This window comes from Schistocerca gregaria, chromosome 4 (assembly GCF_023897955.1).
Source record: "Schistocerca gregaria isolate iqSchGreg1 chromosome 4, iqSchGreg1.2, whole genome shotgun sequence".
Classification (NCBI taxonomy): Eukaryota; Metazoa; Arthropoda; class Insecta; order Orthoptera; family Acrididae; genus Schistocerca; species Schistocerca gregaria.
Window position 1 is genome coordinate 197,588,854 of NC_064923.1, and position 20,569 is coordinate 197,609,422.

The window sequence follows — 20,569 nt, forward strand, 5'->3', positions numbered from 1 at the left end:
GTATGAAGAAGGAGATGCTTCGATAGGCGTTGGTATTTCAGTAGAAAGGATTAATTCTGAAGGAAAAGGACAAAAGAAAGTAGAACATTGTTCACAGAGTGTTTACAGAAGAGGACAGATCCCAGAAACTTAAACAATTCTGTAGTTCTTCTCTTTAAGAATAAAGTAGACAGACATAATATAGAACTACAAATCTATCAGACTCCTCAACTTTATGGAGAAGAAGTCGTTAGAATTATAACCGAGTATAAAAATACTTCAGATCTAAGGCTGAAAAAGTGCAACCTGGATTTCGGAGAAATACTAGCACAACAGACCATTTTCAAACGGTAAGCGCAACTGTAGAATGGAGCAATAATATGATTTACTACTTTGCGTAGGATTTATCCTTAGAAAGCTTATTTCTCGGTTTCAACGAAACTTGTTCTAGCACCTGTAGAGAAACAGGACAATGGCTCAACTTAAGTGAGTATACTCAAGAATTTATGCACCAGTTCTATAGCTTCCGTTAGACTTAATCAGTATAAGTCAGTAATTTAGAATTTAAAATACGAATCAGTAGTAGAGATTAAATATTTCTGGTACCATTCTCAGCAGATTTAGCAAGTGTTTTATCATTCTTAAACTGCGAAAACGAATAAGGAAAACTTTTTAACGGGTATTATCCTAATCACCTTCATTTTGCATGTCACAATGTGCTATGTACATGTAGTGCAGATAATCTTCAGCAACAAACGGAATAAATTAATAAAACAATTTGGAAAGTAGCTTGAAATAAATTATAATAAGACAATAATGCTGTATAGCCAACACAAAAGAGAACATCACAGATTATCAATGAAATAATGGAACCAGTTGGTGTTTTCTTTTTAAATTAGGGTAGCTGGAAACATACTGGATGAACAGCAAGAAAATAAATACAGTGAAGACTAACAGAGACTGCTAATCGTTGACCTCATAGGATTCACACAAAGCTTCCAAACCGCCAGAAACTTAGTGTTGACAATAATTGTAAATTAACAATTTTTAATTCCGATAGAGTGACAAGGACTAAAACAGAAAACAAAAAATCCGAATAAATTGGAGTAGGACTCGCGCACTGGGGGTACCCGACAAACGTAGTTATGTATGTAGATAATTCATCCATCCCTAGAATCATGACGATTTTTTCCTGTTATAGATATCGATATTCGCAAGATATCTGTCCTGGGAATTCCATAACTTTTGAGAATCACAAAAAACTATTTTTTTCGTTTGATGTAGTTAGAAAATGACAATTATTTGGATTTTTTCCCTTTGCTTGTACTGTGAAATCTTGCTTCTTGCCAGATTCCATGTTTCTAGGTCAACGGGAAGTAATCTGTAGGGTTTGAAAAGTGAGTTTGCGAGTATCAAAATATGTGAAATAAAGGGCCCTATCTTTTGTCTGCATTGACTTACAAGCGTCAGTCTCTTAGCCCGTTAAGGGATAACAGATCTTACAACTTAAATCTGAACACGATAAAGCAACTCGTTCCTGAGAAAATGGGTTTTTAACAGTCGGACAGACAGACACACAGATAAGAAAGTGATCCTACAAGGGTTAAATTTTTATCGACTGAAGTACACAACCCTAAAAATTGGGCAACGTTCAGTGAACTACAGAGAGATCTTTGATGAGAATTGCTAGCAGACACTGGAAATCTAAAAAATGGGGGAGTGGGAGACGTAATTATGACCGGAGTGAACGTGACATGGGTGTTGCCAGACTAGTGGGTGACACATGGTTTTACGTTTCCAGCGGCGTCGAATCTTTGAAGTTTCCTAGTTTCAGTTCCTAACTAGAGTGATACGCAGAATTTAGTGATATGAGAGTGTCATTGCAGACCGTTAAATCAAAAAGGCGAAATCCATTTTCACAGACTAGTAAAGATACTCAAATAGGGGAGAGCGGGGCAAAGTGGCCATTTGGGGCTTGGAAGGTAAGTGGTGCCGGAATCGCGCGGGAAACGCCCCGTCACCCCGTGAAGCCTAACATGTTTGCTGTGCCATTCCTCTAAGTAAAAGTATGCTGTTCATTTTTTTGGAACCCAGCATCTTGAAACGTCCCCTTAGAAAAATTGTACACGACTGTGCTTAAACTGACACAGAATAATTTCAGCGCAACGCAGTCTGACTTTCAAAAATCCCTACAAAAGAATGGCCCTGACTAACATTAACCTATACGTTTCACAAATCACTTATCTCACAAAAATCTTCATTACTCAAGCTACTGCTATACCGCGAGCGCCACTACTGCCAGCTAAATAAAAGATTCAAACTACGGAAGGCACTAACTACTGATAGGTATAGTTAGCAAATGAAAGATTTTAATGGGGAACAAACAATGTATTTACCTTAGTAGTCAGAATATATATATCACTTACAAATTTCAAAACTCCGCCATCTCTCTCCCCACGTCCACCACTGCTGGCGGCTCACCTCCAACTGCGCAACGCTACGCGCTGTTGGCATCCAGCTGCCGCTGCCCAACACTACAATGGCAGACAACAATGCAAACCAGCCACAGACTGCACACGGCACAGCCAGTGATTTTTATACAGAGCGCTATGTGGCGACGGCGTTACCAATAAAAAAACCTAAACAGCCTACTTACAATCTTACCACTCCTGTCTTCTCTAGCTACAGCATTTAAATCCAGTTTCAGCGATGCTTCGTCCATTTGAGATGTGAAGCTTTATGTGCCGTTGTGAGCAATGACCTTTGATGAGTTTCCTTAGTCCTATTGGTTACGACATTCCCTTTCCTCGCACAGTGGGTTGTGAGCGTAGGCTTCCACAAGGGGTGGGGAGAGTTTAGATGGGACAGCACCCCCTCCTGAAGTCTGCAATAAGGCTTATTGTTCATTAGAGAATTTTCAGTTGTTTTCAGAAGTGACTGGTAAAAATTCTACTAAATAGCAGACTTAGAACTGCCGAATGCAAAGGAAAACATTGTGGCTAACTTGGGTTTAGTTGTCAGGTCGTTCACGGGAAATAGCCTCGCTTTCTTGTCGCTGTGGCTATTCCGGCAACGTTACTCTTATAACAATGTTGTCGAAATAGAGCCTTTAACTTCCGTATGTCACTTCCTCACACAGCCCTTATCGAGCTACAGAAAGAGACAGCACTGTATTAACATCGCTAGAGCTCACTTGCCCAACATCCATTTCCCATAAGGACACTCTCTTCCCCAGCTGCCCATCGTTAATTATATCGTAGTTTAATATTTGTCGAGAACTAACAAGACCTATCAAGGCTTGCTGAGAATACATTCAGTTTTACTCGACAGATGGAGTGTAGTAGACGCTAAGGAGTGTTTGGACTGCATCTATCGACCATTACATCATTCGAAAGGAAGAACAACGGTTTTCTGCACTAGAAGAGATGAATGATAAGATTTCCAGATCGAAGATACGTGCTCTCCAGGAGTTGGTACCTACTCAAACTACAAGGGGCCCAAGACAGCGCAATGTCAAGTCATAGAATAACGAATAAAGTCTAGCTGCCATCGGTGCACGACAACGCGTCTAACTGGATACATAAGGACAATCGTGGATCAGTTCCTGGATGATAAAAGTAGCTTGTAACAATCAATTCGATGATTGTTTTTTAAAGTTTCCTGTAGTCATCTCGTCGAATGCTCTCACTGAGTTACTCTTTATTCACATAAACGTAGCTTTCAGAACACTTGTTTTTCAACTTTTACTATACGCTACACCGAATCAACTTTTATTACGCTGAACAACACTAAAAATTAGAAGACATGAAACATCCATTAGCACGGTCAGATGTGAAGTTGTGCTAAAAAAAGGTTTCAGGCGGCAGAAGAGTATTATTAAGTGACATTTTTTTAATTTGTGTTTGTTCAAAATCAACGGCATTTGCTTAAGCGACCTGTTTCCTTTTCGCTTTCGGATTTTCAATTTTCAGTGTAAACCTAATATTGTTGGTGAGTGAATGAAAACATTTTTGTGAAGTTTACTAGTTTCAGTTCCTAACTAGACTGATACGCAGAATTTAGTGATATGAGAGTGTCATTGCAGACCGTTAAATCAAAAAGGCGAAATCCATTTTCACAGACTAGTAAAGATACTCAAATAGGGGAGAGCGGGGCAAAGTGGCCATTTGGGTCTTGGAAGGTAAGTGGTGCCGGAATCGCGCGGGAAACGCCCCGTCACCCCGTGAAGCCTAACATGTTTTGTGCCATTCCTCGCATTTACAATAATTACTGTGGATTTTAGTTTTCTTGATGTAACATTAGCGGTCTTTTTGCATTCATTATTGAGAAGGAACGTTACTTACGTCTTTTTAATTAAATTGTGTTGAAAGTGTCGTATCTTAATTCCATAATCCTACTTTAGTTACTGAAAGTCATGTCATGCCATTAGAGGGTATACAGAAGTGTGAAAATAATCTACTTCCGAAATATTGACTGGATAAGTATTGAAAGGGCCAGATACAGTAAGTTTGTGTATTTCCTATAAATTTTGTCAAAAATGGTGGTTTTAGAATCTTGCTCCTTCTTGAAAAAATTTATTGGGACGCCCATAGTTGTGAGAGGTACACTGAGGTGACAAGTCATGGGATAGCGAGTTATACATAAACAGATGGTGGTACTATTGTGCACAAAAGGTGTAAAAAGGCAGTGCAATGGCGGAATAAAACTTAAAAAATCTCACAAGCAGCGGGGACTGGAAGTGATAAGAATTTTTAAAAATTTAAAAAAATTAAAAAGCGGATTTGTCATTTGTACTCAGATGATTCACGTAAAAATGTTTCCGGTATGATTATGCCCGCACGAAGGTAGTTAACAGACTTTGAACGCCAAATATTAGTTGGAGCTAGACGTGTGGAACATTCCATTTCAAATATCGTTAGGGAATTCAATTACACAGTGTCAAGAGTGTTCCGAGAATACCAAATTTCAGGCATTACTTTTCGCTACGGACAACGCAGTGGCCGACAGCCTTTACTTAACGACCGAGAGCATCGGCGTTTGCGTAGTGTTGTCAGTATTAACTGACAGGCAACACTGCATGAAATAACCACAGAAATCGACGTGGGACGTAAGACGAACGTGTCCATTAGGGCAATGCGGTGAACTTTGGCATTAATGGGCTAAGGCAGCAAACGACCGATTCGAGTGTTTTTGCTGGCAGCACATCGCTTGCAGCACCTCTGTTCGGCTTTTGACCATATCGGTTGGACCCCAGACGACTGAAAAACTGTGACCTGGTCAGATAAGTCCCGATTTCAGTTGGTAAGAGTTGATGGTAAGTTTCGAGTGTAGCGCAGACACCACGAAGCCATGACCAGAATTTCCAATAAGGCACTGTGCAAGATGGAGGTGACTCCATAATGGTGTGGGCTGGGTCCTCTGGCCGAACTGAATCGATCATTGACTGGCAGTGTTTATGTCTGGCTTCTTGGAGACCATTTGTAGCAATTCGTGGACTTCTTGTTCCCAAAAAACAACGGAATTTTTTTGAATGGCAATGCGAAATGTCAACAGGCGACAGCTGTTCGCGATTGGTTTGAAGAATATTCTGGTCAGTTCGAGCGAAGGATTTGGCCTCCCAGATCGCCCAACACGAATCCAATTGAACCCTTGTGAGACATAAGCGAGACGTCAGTGCATACAGGGTGAAAAGTATTTAAACCGACAAACTCTGGGAGGTTCTAGGGGACATCAAAACAAATATTTTTCCCTAATGTCATTTTTTCCTATAAGGATTATTTAAACCGGTGGAGGCAGTATTACGCTCTTCAGATGTTAGAGGGCGTACTACGCTCTTCAGTTGTAGGCAACTGCTGTCCACCAGTGTAGTAGTGCACTGTCTGTTTACTAATGGAGCGATACACCTGGAGTGAGTACACTGATATGGTTGGTACGTACTACGTAGCGCACCACAAGGGACGAGCTGTACAGTGGGTTTATCAACAACAATGTCCTAATCACCGTATCCTACATCATACGAGCTTTGCTGTTGTGTACCAACGTCTGCGTGAGACCGGATCATTTAGCAGATTACCTGGACAGGAACGCCGTCGCACGATAAAACGCTGCAATTTGAGGAAGCTGTCTCGCAGAATGTGGAGCGGGATCCTTCAATCAGCACTTGGGGGACGAACCAACGAATGTAAGAACAGTTCTTCGAGGGCAATTGTTAAGTCCATTTCACTTACAGCGTGTCCACAACCTGGAACCAGTTGATTATCCACCCAGAGCACAGTTTTCGCAGTGGTACCTGGAACAGTGTGAAATGCATCCTACATTTGCATCCTCTGTGTCGTTTACCGATGAAGCAATGTTCGGGCGTGATGGAGTCTTCAACATGCACAATTCGCATGTTTGGAGTGAGGATAACCCACATGCCACAGTTACTAGCGCTCATCAAGTGCGGTTCTTCGTTAATGTATGGATCGGTGTTGTTGGGGACTGTTTAATTGGGCCCTATCTGCTACCTAGGCCATTAAATGGCTGGCACTATTACAATTTTCTCGCAAGAGCATTGCCAGAAAGCTGGAAGACTTCCCGCTCCCTACAAGACAATGCATGCGGTTCCAACATGACAGGGCACCGGCACATTTCAGTCGTCGTGTACGTCGATTCCTGGACCGACGGTTCAAATGGCTCTGAGCACTATGGGACTTAACATCTTAGGTCATCTTGGGCAACTGAGAACTACTTAAACCTAACTACCCTACGGACGTCATACACATCCATGCCCGAGGCAGGATTCGAACCTGCGACCGTAGCAGTCCCGCTGTTCCGGACTGCAGTGCCTAGAACTGCATGGCCACCGCGGCCGGCAACCGACGGTTCCCAGAAACGTGGATTGGCAGAGATGGTCATGTACCATGGCCTGCTCGATCCCCAGATATGTCCCATCTGGGGAGAGATACGCAACCTTGTTTACGCAACTCCTGTTGCATCAGAAGAGGATCTGGTTGCCCGGATAGTAGCAGAAGCAGGAACAATTCAAGATACTCCTGGGGTTTTTGCCCTTGTCAGTCAGAACATGATCCGACAGTGTAACCTTGTTTACGTGTCAATGGAGACATTTCTGAAAATCTACTGTTGGGTTGTGTTAATGTGTTGTCTCTAGGTCATAAAAAATGGACAAGTGTTTGTTGGATTAATTAATTTGCCGCCAGCGAAATCTTCTTGTACAAATATTTGATTTGATGTCCTCTACAACCTCCCAGAGTTCGTCGGTTTAAATACTTTTCACTCTGTATACGAAATTCGACACTAGCAATGCCTCCACAATTATGGATGGCTGTAGAGGTAGCAAGGCTCAGTATTCCTGCAGGGGGCTTCCAACTTTTGTTGAGTCCATGCCACATCGCATTGCTGCACTACACAGGGCAAAAGGAGATCCGTCGCGATATCAGGAGAAATCTCTCCCCAGCGTATACCATTTCTTATAGGGACGTTGGACAGTTCGCGTTGATACACCAACAAATTGGGCAACTTTATTCACGATGTGGCCGAGGACACATTCAAACGCGGTAGCTCCTTTCTTCTGTACTTTCTCCTCGTCGACCTTTCTTACTGCTCTGATTCCGCACAACGCAGAGGCACATACACACCACGTTGCAGGGCTCCTTTAACCCTTTCGTGAGCCGTGGGAAACATGCTTCCCACTACAATGAACTCGCTCCTAGTCCCGTGGGATTCACAGTTCCCACCTGTGTATGGTGCTACCATCTAGTGAACAGTATGGGGTACTACTTCCAATAGGAAGTTCCCGCCGTTTTTGCTGTACCTTCGCGCAGAGGCAAAGTATAGCTTAGTGTTGCTCTGTAGAGGAGCCTTTCAGTACCGTTTGCGTGACATTTTGTGATTTTTTCCTCAAAGCTATAGTATCTGATAAATACTTTCGATTTACCCAAATTTATGAAGGAAAACGTAAAACTGGAATGGGGAGAATTCCAGTTTGAAACAAAAGGAGCTATTTCTACAGTAAAATGGATGGATAACCGTCCAGTCACGTTCCTGTCCTCAATTCATGACTCATGAGAAACAGCAACAGTGAAAAACAAGGATGGTACTAGTACAGAGATTTCTTGTCCTGAAGGTGTCGCAGAATACAACAAAATAACGGGTGGTGTCGATAAGTTTGATCAATTATGAGAAAGGTATGCTATTGGCAGCCGTTCTATAAAATGGTGGCACAGAATATTTTATTTCCTGGTCGACGTTGCTGCAGTTTTATCCTATGGAAAATAAGTGAAAGAGAAAGTGGACAGCATAATCAGCTCTCATACAGGATCCATCTAGCAAGACAATTGATGGCTGGCTTCTCATCCCAAAAAAAAAAAGAAGTGGACAAAAACCTGTGTTTCTGGGAAAAAGGGGTAAAGTACCTGAAGATTTTCGTCATTTGGCTGCAGGGAAGCATCGACCCATTTTAGGAGAAACCTACTGGACGTGCCGTCATTGTAGTACCAATGCTGCGGAAAAGAGCACTCGCTGTGTTTGTACATATTGTCAAATACCACTTTGCATAGGCCTATGTTTCAGAAAATTTCATGGCAAGTAATTGTGAACTATCATTGTAACAAGAGAAGTAAATTTATCAAATAAATATGACATATATTGAAAAAGTTGTTTTTGTCAATAACTTCAAGGAAGGGAGTGGGAAGAATACTTCCCACCTTGTTGTGTGACCTCACTTTCACAGTTGGAGAAAATTTGATATTCTGTATGATAAATATACCTATCTATTAACTACTATCTGCTCTACGTTCATTAAAAAAAAAAAAAAAAACTGCTCAATAATTTTGCCCACGAAAGGGTTAAGAGGTAGTACATCTACAGTTTCTACAGAGCGCCATAGTAACTAATGGCGTCTTTAAAGGAAGCGATTAGTATTTTGTCTGAAATAATGCGTCATCACAGTTTCTGCAGTCTTCATCCTTTCTCTTATTTTTGGCGCTGTACCCAGGCTTTGACACGAGGAAGAGAACCGTCACGAGGCCGGCAGAGAAGGGAAGTCCCCTCCGCGCTGACGTATGCCGCTTGTTTTGTTTGTGCAGTGCGAATCCGCGGGAACTGCGCACCGACTCCCCACCACCTGATCGGTGGGAGGGGAAGTGGCGGCCGCTTGCTCAACTGTTTCCAGTGAGCTTCTGGCGTCAGTCGCAAAGATGCGCATCTCCGAGACGGTAGGGGGGCAAGATAAACATGCAGAGACCGCGCTAGCCGTAGAGGGCCAGGAGGATAATGGCAAGTACACACAGCAGTTTATAGCCAGTCGCATTTTGCAAGCGTTACAGGCCGCGTTTTCACCGGAACGAAAAGAGGTCTACGAGCGCTCGTAGATAAACGCCAGTGTTCAAATTCGCTCTGCACCACGTGGTTGTAATTAAAATGCAGCTACTCACAGAGGTCCATTATGGGCTGTAATTATCGTAATGCAGCGAAACTCAGCAGATAGCCTAATGCATTAATGTGGAACAGATTTACGCAGAGATGTTAAGTCCCATAGTGCTCAGATCCATTTGAACCATTTTTTTTCGATTTACGCAGGGAAAAAAATAGTTCCAATTTTGGTCACCATGTGCAAGACTGGCGCTGAATGCAATAAAGACATATTGAAATACTTTCATATGTAATGGATTAAGGACCGGGACATGGCAGGAAAAGTCAAACACGTGAGAAAGACATAATGTTGATTTTGTTATTAACCGCTGTTTACACCACTCGTTCAATATGAACAATGGAGACGTCGACCAGATGCTGTACAGCGCTCGATTTGTACGTGGCAGCTAAAATTGCAACTAATTTTTTTTTCCAGTGTAAATCGGTCCCGCATTAACACATTAGCATATTTATCATGTTTCGCTGTCATACGATAATTACAGCTCACTGTGGAACCCTGTGAGTTGCTGCACTGTAGCAGTTATAACTATCCGGTAGCTGTAACCTTCACAGATGCGGGGTCGTGTCCAGTGGGGGTCACAGTTTCTTGTTGTCCCTTCCTCCTTTCACCCCCTCCCCTCCAAAATATAACTGGCCGTCACTAGCACGTGTATTGTTCCACAGTTCCATAGGATATAATAATTACAACAATAAAATATACAAAATATTTTAATAAAATTATTTCTTTAGATAATGGGTAATACATCGCTTTAGCGCAAAGTACAAGAATAATAATTCACAGTATTTAAAATCAATATGTGTACACTCATCAGTAAAACTGGTTCACTTACGAGAAAACAGCAAGTTCATAATCTGATTTCTCAGGAACTTACACTTGGCGAAAGACGAGTCAATACAAACGAACACCTATCTCGGCTTATCCTTAGTTGTCGACCGTTTTTAAGAGAACGATCGTCAAAGTTCTCGACGTTCTTTTAGCAGTCGACAAGCTCAGCCGTACTGGTCGTGCAGTTTTTTTAAATATTCATATTCTTGTATTTCATTCCTATAGCAATTCTTAATACTTATATTATATGTTTATTCTCCAGGAGGATGTTCTGCTTTCCCTTGGATTATAACGACCGTAGAAACATTCGAAATGTAGGAATTCCGACCACTATGAGCATCACAGGAAGGCACGTTTGCACAGAGACATTTCTTCGTATAAATGCCACTCGGGAAAGAAACAGCGTTAACATTGCCGAAGATATCACGCGTTTGGAATAATTTCGCGTCAGACCATGCACAACGGATCACGTCTCCGAAACTCTCACTTGCAAGGGATTACGAATGAAGTTGCACCAGAGGAATTTCACCGACAACAATTACAAATAATTTTTCCATCAATTTATTGGCTTTTTGTTTTTTTTATTCATGCATTAGACACACAATTAGTTGACGAATTCGGACAACATTATTTCAACATACATTGGAATACATTCATGTAGTAATCTACGGACATGGGTAGATAAAAGAAAAATAAAAATAAGAATCGGGTTTCAAATACAAGAGGCGAAAGTGTGAAGCCGCGACTTAGGCACTAAGCCACCGCTTCTTCTGTTTCGTCGGTAAAAGGCACATAAAGTATGTCGAAAACTTCGACAGTCATTTTTTCGGAATCGTTCGAGTATCGACAGATAGCCCGAGACGCGTACCCCTCTTCCATTGAGCGAAGTTTCTGGGAAATCGAGATATAGTAAACGCTGTGTTTTCCTCGTTAGTACTGCAATGGTGAACAATGTCTGTAGACTATGACTTTGCGAGAGTGTAAATGAGAGGACTGTTTCTCCTTTCAGTCGTTTTAATCTACAGTCTCGGAAAGCAGTGTTTCTGTTCTTTTTCCGCCGGCCGCGGTGGTCTAGCGGTTAAGGCGCTCAGTCCGGAACCGCGTGACTGATACGGTCGCAGGTTCGAATCCTGCCTCGCGCATGGATGTCTGTGATGTCCTTAGGTTAGTTAGGTTTAAGTAGTTCTAAGTTCTAGGGGACTGATGACCACAGCAGTTAAGTCCCATAGTGCTCAGAGCCATTTTTTTTGTTCTTTTTCCTCAGTGGAGGGCCTTTCCCTTCCTCTCCTTATCCGAGTTTTTCCGGCGTTTACGGTAGACTAACATCGATAACAAAAGCAGTTCGCGCGCAAAATAACACGAAGTTTTCCAGGCTGCGAGCACCGATGCGAATCGCTCGCGAACGTCGTTTGATGGTTCACTGAAAGACCCCATAGCTAGGAGTATATGCGAATGCGGACCGAACCTGATCGAATAATGTTTGCTTGCGGTTGTTTACTGTTTGCTCCAGAAGGAATGCTCGTTCCTTGCAGATCGCTCGACTACCAGTATGGTCGCTCCGGTGCAAATCGGTTTTCACGTGTACAAGGCCGCAGAAAGAGAAGTATTTTTGACATGTAAACGTCTGAGTATTCGCTGCTACTATTTTTTCTCATTTCTGGCAGCACGAACGCGTCTTTCCACATACGTGTCCATCGTTTCAACCCGCCATAATCTTAATCTCTGGGTATGAAGGGAATGTTCTGACTGACTGATTCATCACCGCCTAGCACAAACCCTATCAGACACAAACTTGAAATTTGGAGACGGTGTGGAGATGTACTGTGGGCATCGTTTAAAAAGGGATTTTACGAAATTCCAACCCTAAAGGGGTGAAATAGGCGAAGAAGGTTTATTTTTGGAACATGTCGCTGTTAAGGCAATTTTGAAGTTAGACATACGAAAATTGGTATTGATTTCTCGGCCAGAAATAAAGAAAGTAAAATAGTAGAGATTTTTTGAAAATATATAATTATTAAAAAAACTGCTTAAGTATTTTTAAAGCTACATCTACGAACATTGGCATTTGACTTCTCGGTTACAAGCAAAAAAATGCGTGTTTCAGTGTTTTTGGAAATTGTACCCCTAAGAGGGTGAAATTGGAGACGTATTTTTTTCTGAAAATATTTTATTATGAAAGCATTTTTAAATCTGAATTTACGAAAATTTAAATTTGGCTTCTCAGTTAGAAATTTAAAAAGATACGTTTTCACCATTTTTGGTCAGAAATACCTTCGGAAAGGACCATGCTTATATGGCCTTAATTAGCATGAAAAGTTTAGAATTCGATTAATAAAAAAAATCTCTGCAGGCTGTACAGTCTACAACGAGAGACTGGTGGCGCTAAACTAGTAAAGGTATATATTCGAAAATCATGGTTCACCACCACCGGCTGCTACGAAAACTGTTACTGTTGCTCAATGTAGATTGTTACAAATAATCAACGCAAAAAGTTTTTCTAGTCACAGAACCTACGCAATGTCATAAAACTAAATGGACTGCAGAAGTTACATTCAATTTAAACACAAACATATATTTTGAGTTCTGACGTTCTGTATTTTTGACGTTATGTAGCGTGAGATGAAACATGATGTTTGTATCCGTACACATACCGAAATCGGGAAACGTACTCTGCTGGTGATGACGTTTAACAGTCGAAACTGATAGAAGTAGCAAAAATTTTCATGATAGATGATGGCGGTACAAGACGATTTTTGATAAATATCGCAAGCGGTGTGTCACCAAATGCTGTAAATGCTGGAAAAGAATCAAGAATACAACACTGCGAAACGACCAAGGCCACGGGCAATGCAATCAGATGAGTTCATTAAATTTTTATTCATTTTTTTGTGATTACCAACCTACTGATCGGCGCTACAGTCCTCGTAGAACATTGGTTTCCATTGCCACCTGCCTCCATTCTTCTTTGTCCATCGCATACCTTCTACACTTCCTGGCTCTCAGCGCTTTGAGGTCTCCCTCTATATCTTCAAGCCACCTTTTCCTGTGCCTTCCTCTCCCTTAAGGCTTTTCTATAAACGCTTTCTTAATACTTCCAGTTTCTGGCATTCTTCGTACATGTCCGGCTATCTTATTCTTCCTTCCATGATATCCACCACGATATTCATGTGTCCATGAATGTCTGTAGTTCTGTGTTTGTCCTTGTTTTCCCACTTTCATCCTCTCGCACCGCCCCAAATATCTTTCTCAAAATCTTCCTTTTCCCTTTCAATTGTCCGCAGCTCGTGGTATTGCGGTAGCGTTTTCGCTTCCCGTGCACGGGGTCCCGGTTTCGATTCCCGGCGGGGTCAGGGAATTTTCCTGACTCGAGATGACTGGGTGTTGTTGTGTCGTCTTTATCATCATCATTCATCCCTATCACGGTCAGAGGAAGGCAGTGGCAAACCACCTCCGCTAGGACCTTGCCTAGTACGGCGGTGCGGGTCTCCCGCATCGTTCCCTACGCTCCTCGGAGTATGGGACCTCATCATCATCATCCTTTTCAATGACCAGCCTTCCTCGTTTGTGGTCATCACCCAGCCTTCCGATCCATACATTACAATAGTTCTTAATGTAGTATAATATATTTGGACTTTTTGTATTCCTACTAGCATTTCTGGACTTGAATATATTCTCCAAGGAACAATAACATCGGCTTTCACTTGTTAGCTGTTTTAGGATTTGTGCTGCTGCTGTTCTGAAGCGCCAAAGAAACTGGTATCGGCACGCGTATTCACTAGAGAGATATGTTCAAATGGTTCAAATGGCTCTGAGCACTATGGGACTCAACTGCTGTGGTCATTAGTCCCCTAGAACTTAGAACTACTTAAACCTAACTAACCTAAGGACATCACACACATCCATGCCCGAGGCAGGATTCGAACCTGCGACCGTAGCAGTCGCACGGTTCCGGACTGCGCGCCTAGAACCGCGAGACCACCGCGGCCGGCAGAGAGATATGTAAACAGCAGAATACGGCGCTGCGTTCGGCAACGCCTATATAAGACAACAAGTGTCTGGCGCAGTTGTTCGATCGGTTATTGCTGCTACACAAAAAAAAAAAAAAAAAAAAAGGTTCACATGGCTCTGAGCACTATGGGACTCAACTGCTGTGGTCATTATTCCCCTAGAACTTAGAACTACTTAAACCTAACTAACCTAAGGACATCACACACATCCATGCCCGAGGCAGGATTCGATCCTGCGACCGTAGCAGTCGCGCGGTTCCGGACTGCGCGCCTAGAACCGCGAGACCACCGCGGCCGGCAATATTGCTGCTACAATGGCCCGTTATCAAGATTTAAGTTAGTTTGAATGTGGTGCTGTAACCGGCGTGCGATCGGTGGGACGCAGCATCTCCGAGGTAGCGATGAAGTGGGGATTTTCACGTACGACCATTTCACGAGTGTACCATGAATATTAGGAAACTGGGAAAACGTCAAATCTCCAACATTGCTGCGGCCGGAAAAAGATCCTGCAAGAACGGGATCAACGACGATTGAGGACAACCGTTCTACTTAACAAAAGTCCAACCCCTACGCAGATTGCTGCAGATTTCAATGCTGGGCCACCAACAAGTGACAGCGTGCAAACCATTCAACGAAACATCATCGATATGGGCTTTCGGAGCCGCAGGTCCACTCGTGTACCCTTGATGACTGCACGACACAAACCAGTACACCTCGTCAAGGGCCCTTCAACACCGAGAGTCCACTGTCGATGACTGGAAACATGTTGCCTTGTCGGACGAGTCTTCAAATTGTATCGAGTGGAGGGATGAGTACGGTTATGGAGACAACCTCGTGAATCCATGGACCCTGCATGTCATCAGGGAACTGTTCAAGCTGGCGGAGGCTCGGTAATGGTGTGGGGCGTATGCAGTAGACAGGCGACACATCATGTAAGCACCCTGTCTGATCACCTGCATCCATTCACTTCCACTGTGCATTCCGACAGACTTGGGCAATTCCACCAGGACAATGCGACACTCACACGTCTAGAATTGCTGCAGAGTGTTCCAGGAACACTCTTCTGAGTTCAAACACTTCTGCTGGCCACCGAACTCCCCAGAAATGAACATTATTGGGCTTACTGGAATGCCTTGCAACGTGCTGTTCAGAAGAGGTCTCCACCCCCTGTTACTATTACGGATTTATGGACAGCCCTGCAGGATTCATGGTGCCAGTTCCCTCCAGCACTACTCCTGACATAGTCGAGTCCATGCTACGTCGTGTTGCGGCACTCCTGCGTGCTCGCGGAGGCCCTACACGATACTGGGCAGGTGCGCGGGTTTCTTTTGCTCTTCAGTGTGTTATCTTCTGATATTATTGAGCCTAAGTATTTAAACTTCTCCATTGATTTTTATGGAAGCCTCTCCGCCACGCTCACTAGGATCTCGCATCATCATACACTTTGCTGTCCTGTCCCTGTATTAACTTCCAGTCCTAATTTCCACGCTGCTCCTTCCAGTGCAGCATAATTATTCTTCCAAGCCCTGATATTGCTTGCGATTAATGCCGTCTCATCAGCGTATGCCACCACCTGGACCTGCCGTTTAAATACTGTTCCAACTAGGTTTGTTGGTATTTGCCGAATTAGCTGCTCAAGTGCTAAGTTAAAAGTAGCGCAGAGATCACATCTCCTTGGCACAGCCTCCTCCGCACATGGAACTCTCCTGACAACTCTTGCTCTATACTGATCTTGCAAACTGTTGCTTTCATTGTCATTTCGGCCAACCTCACTAATTTTATCGGAGGATCTTATTCCTGTCAAGGTTGTCATACGCTAGTTTAAAATAAACGTAAAACGAATTCAGTTGCTTGTCATAGTCATGAAAATTCTGTAGCACTTGTCTCAATGAAAATATCTGGTCCTTTGTGGATCTGTGCCTCCTAAATCCACCCTGATAATCCCCCAGTACCGTTTCCACCCGGAATTCTAGCCGGCAGTCTAAAATCGTACTAAACACTTTTTACGTTTTATTTAAGAGATTAATCCCCTGGTAACTGTTTCACTCTTCAAAACCGTGTACAGCCATCGAGATTTAGGTTTTCCGGAATTTCCCTAAGTCGATCCAGGCAAATGGCGGGATGGTTCCCCTGAAAGGACACACCCAGTCTTCCTTCCTTCCTTCACTGTTGAACTCTGTTTTATTACCATAGTTATGAAAAGGGGAGGTTATTTCCACGGTCCAATCTGTAGGCATTTCTTCCTTTATCAATATTTCCTTTGTTAATTCATTGACAGCCGTCTATATCTTCTTTCCCCTAAATTTTAATAATTCGGCCGTCTAGATCTTTCACAGAACTTTCGTTCCTCATTATTACTCCCCATTTTGTCCAACTGCTCTATCTTCCTTCTTTCATATTGCCGTTTCATCACTATATGTAACTTATCTGCTGCTTTCCTCGTCTCTCTATAATTTTTTGCTGCTAGTCTTGTTTTACTTTGCAGCGTTCTTTGCCTCATTCATTCTCTCTGGATTACCAGTGAGCGTTGCTCCTCTAACCATTTCACTGTTCCTTATTATTCTGCCTCCCCAGTGATTCTTCCAGGGCTACACTGATAACAGTTTCCAGTTGTGGAGTACTGCCCCCTCGTCTCGTGTGGGGTGCCTAAAGAATGCTGCGTTCTCGGAATGCTATACAGCAATTCAAGCAAATCACATTAGTAGTTTTTATTACATCTTACACTCATGCTCATAAATTAAGGATAATTGCAGAATGTGGTGCCACACAACGTGGCACTACACAAAACTGGCGCTAATAGAATAGGTACATAGGGAACACACACAACACAGATCTGTAAGTCCACGGTATTGGTGATAAGTTGAGAAAACCGTACCGCAAGACATGTGCTACAAAACGCCACTGTTTCCAGCGCATGTACCCCGACATCAGTTTGGGATATGATCACCATGCACACGTACACAGGCCGCACAACGGTTTGGCATACTCTGGATCAAGTGGACGAGCAGATGCTGGGGTATAGCCTCCCATTCTTGCAACAGTGCCTGTCGGAACTGCCGGCCGCGGTAGTCTAGCGGTTCTAGGCGCTCAGTCCGGAACCGCGGGACTGCTACGGTCGCAGGTTCGAATCCTGCCTCGGGCATGGATGTGTGTGATGTCCTTGGGTTAGTTAGGTTTAAGTAGTTCTAAGTTCTAGGGGACTGATGACCACAGATGTGCTCAGAGCCATTTGAACCATTGAACCTGTCGGAGCTCCTGAAGTGTCCTAGGGGTTTGAAGACGTGTAGCGATACGTCGACCGAGTGCATCCCAGACGTGCTCGATGGGGTTTAGGTCTGGAGAACAGGCAGACCATTTCATTCGCCTGATATCTTCTGTTACAAGGTACTACTCCACGAAGGCAGCTCTGTGGGGCTGTGCGTTATTATCCATCAGGAGGAAGGTGGGACCCCCTGCACCCCTGAAAAGGCGGACATACTGGTGCAAAATGACGCCCCGATACACCTGACCTGTTACAGTTCCTCTGTCAAGGCATGCAGGGGTTCAACATCAAACCACGATCTCCATACAGGTCACTTTCAAGGACATTAAGGGGTTGGTATCTGGTTCCTGGTTCACGCCAGAGGAAAACCGGCGAGAAGCACTGTTCAGAATATATCTGGACTCGTCCTTGAACATAACCTGGGACAACTGTTCCAATGACCATGTACTGTTTTCTTGACACCAGGCGTTAGGGGTTCTCCTGTGACCAGGGGTCAATGGAATGCACCTCGCAGGTCTCCGGGCCAACAAACTATGTCTGTAGACTATCTGGAGACAACTGTTCCAGTGGCTGCGGTAAAGTCCCGAGCGAGACTACCTGCAGTACTCCGTGGCCGTCTGCGCGCACTGAAGGTGAGATATCGGTCTTCTTGAGGTGTTGTACACTGTGAACGTCCCGTAATGTAGCGCCTGGACATGTTTCCTGTCTGCTGGAATCGTTGCCATATTCGTGAGATCACACTTTGTGGCATACGGGGAGCCCCTGCTATGACCTGCTGTGTTTGACCAGCCTCCAGTCGCCCTAGTACTCTACCCTCCTAACGTCATCGATACGTGTTCTTTGAGCCATTTCTACACACAATCCCCATCAGCACGTCTGAAAACGTCTGCACACTTACTCGCTGCACCGAACTCTGACATGCACCAACATACCTCTGCATATGTGGACTGCTGCCAGCGCCACCGTGCGACGACCGCAGGTCAAATGCACCGCATGGTCATACCCCGAGGTGATTTAAACCCGAAAACCGCTGACCAGAGCGTTGTTTCACCATGTATCAACATTATCATTAATTTATGAGCATGAGTGTATACGATTGACAATACTTAACTTTGAATTTACAACGGTGTCGCAAGCCATGGGTGACATGCAGTTAAGTCAGAGTCATTTGCTATATACAGTGTTCAGGTAAGTTTGTCACACGGTTTATGGGTCACTAAAGGCTGGCCTAGTACTGTCTTCTAGTACTATGCTAATACTGTGGTAGTCTGTGTGTCCCGGCCTGGTACTGTGCGGCCGAGGCTTTTTTTCCCTTAATGTGGGAGGTGGCTCACGGTCATACTGTGTTGGTGGATGGTAAACGTGTTCCATTCGACAATGATGTTGTTCCAAAGACATCACTGGAGTGGTCTTTCAGGTGTGGGGGTGGGACTTGAATTCCCATGCCACCCTCCGGCGGTGGAAATTCAGGTTGCAGGCAACATAATTGCGAACAACATTAGGTAGCAACATTGATGGTTTATGACGGTCGACGCCCACCGAGTGGCCAAGTTAATACTAACGCTTCATGAGTGGCCGTAAGAATGCTATGTTAACTATGGTGGGAATCTGAGTCCTCAAGGATGGTTAGAGGAAGAGGGTGCCGGTGTCAGAGCCGGGGAATTGTGTTGCCAATGGTTTGTATCATGCAGGGCTTCTACTTTGGGACAGAGATGCTGCGCCTTCGCTCGCATGGACGTCTTAAGAAGGTCCGTTTCCTCGTGAGGGGAGGGACTTGCAGGATCCACCGAAGCACCTTATTCTGCAGGTGCTGGAGGGTCTGCATCCATGAGACACTAATCGTAGGCTACACAGTGGAGCCATAGTTGAGGGAAGGGTGGCCAGCTATCTGATACAGCTGGAGCTTGGTGTCGACGTTCAATTCCCTGCTGGTGAACATTGGATACAATACATTTATCAGCTTCAGCCCTTTGTGGGTTACATATTCTGCTTGGCGATGGAAGAGCAGTTGGCCGCGGCTGGCAGGAGCGGCTCTTATATTCTCGTCGGCTAGGGGTCGCTCCAGTCGTGTTGCGATCCTTGTCAGCAGGCTGTTGGCTGACGTCATCTCATAGCCTTCTTTGATCTTGCATTCTTCCTCTTCTTGCCATCGCTTATCGTTACGCCGGGGCACCAGTATCCCTCACTTTGTTTCTTGTCTTGATAATGTCTTCTAATTTCTTCTTGCATTCTTCCTACTTTTCTTTAATTTGGAGAATTTCTATATTATGTTCACTTTTCTCCTACTCTTTTTGATTCTTACCATATCTGTGTTCTGCCTACTTCTAAACTGCACTAACTGATCTGTCTCTTCATCTGCCCCTCTACAGCCACTAACTTCAATAATTTGTGATGTGTGCCGTTTATCTATAATCAGCCCACGGATCGTGGTCTTGAGGTAGCGTTCTCGCTTCGCGTGCACGGGGTTCCAGGTTCGATTCCCGGCGGGGTCAGGGATTTTCCCTGCCCTGAGATGACTGGGTGTTGTGTGTCCTTCATCATCATTTCATCCTCATTCACTCGCAAGTCTCCGTAGTGACGTTAAAGAAGTTGTGGAGCGGCGGCCGAATCGCCCCGCGAGGGGTCTCCCGGCCACCAATGCCATACGCTCATATACCGGGTGATCAAATAGTCAGTATAAATTTGAAAACTGAATAAATCACGGAATAATGTAGATGTTGTTGTTGTTGTGGTCTTCAGTCCAGAGACTGGTTTCATGCAGCTCTCCATGCTACTCTATCCTGTGCAAGCTTCTTCATCTCCCAGTACCTACTGCAACCTACATCCTTCTGAATCTGCTTAGTGTATTCATCTCTTGGTCTCCCTCTACGATTTTTACCCTCCACGCTGCCCTCCAATGCTAAATTTGTGATCCCTTGATGCCTCAAAACATGTCCTACCCACCGGTCCCTTCTTTTTATCAAGTTGTGCTACAAACTCTTCTTCTCCCCAATTCTATTCAATACCTCCTCCTTAGTTATGTGATCTACCCATCTAATCTTCAGCATTGTTCTGTAGCACCAC

The 20,569-nt window shown here is 44.0% G+C and overlaps 1 protein-coding gene across 1 annotated transcript in view; it reads left to right on the forward strand.

Annotated features, from left to right (window-relative positions):
• Positions 1-9,149: 9,149 nt before the first annotated feature.
• The window catches only part of LOC126268068 (peptidoglycan recognition protein 1-like), an 82,877-nt gene continuing 71,457 nt past the window's right edge, over positions 9,150-20,569 (forward strand). Inside the window, exon 1 of the mRNA XM_049973502.1 lies at positions 9,150-9,255. Coding sequence (XP_049829459.1) covers positions 9,177-9,255 — 79 coding nt within the window. The 5' untranslated portion in view covers positions 9,150-9,176. The remainder of the gene's footprint in view (positions 9,256-20,569) is intronic.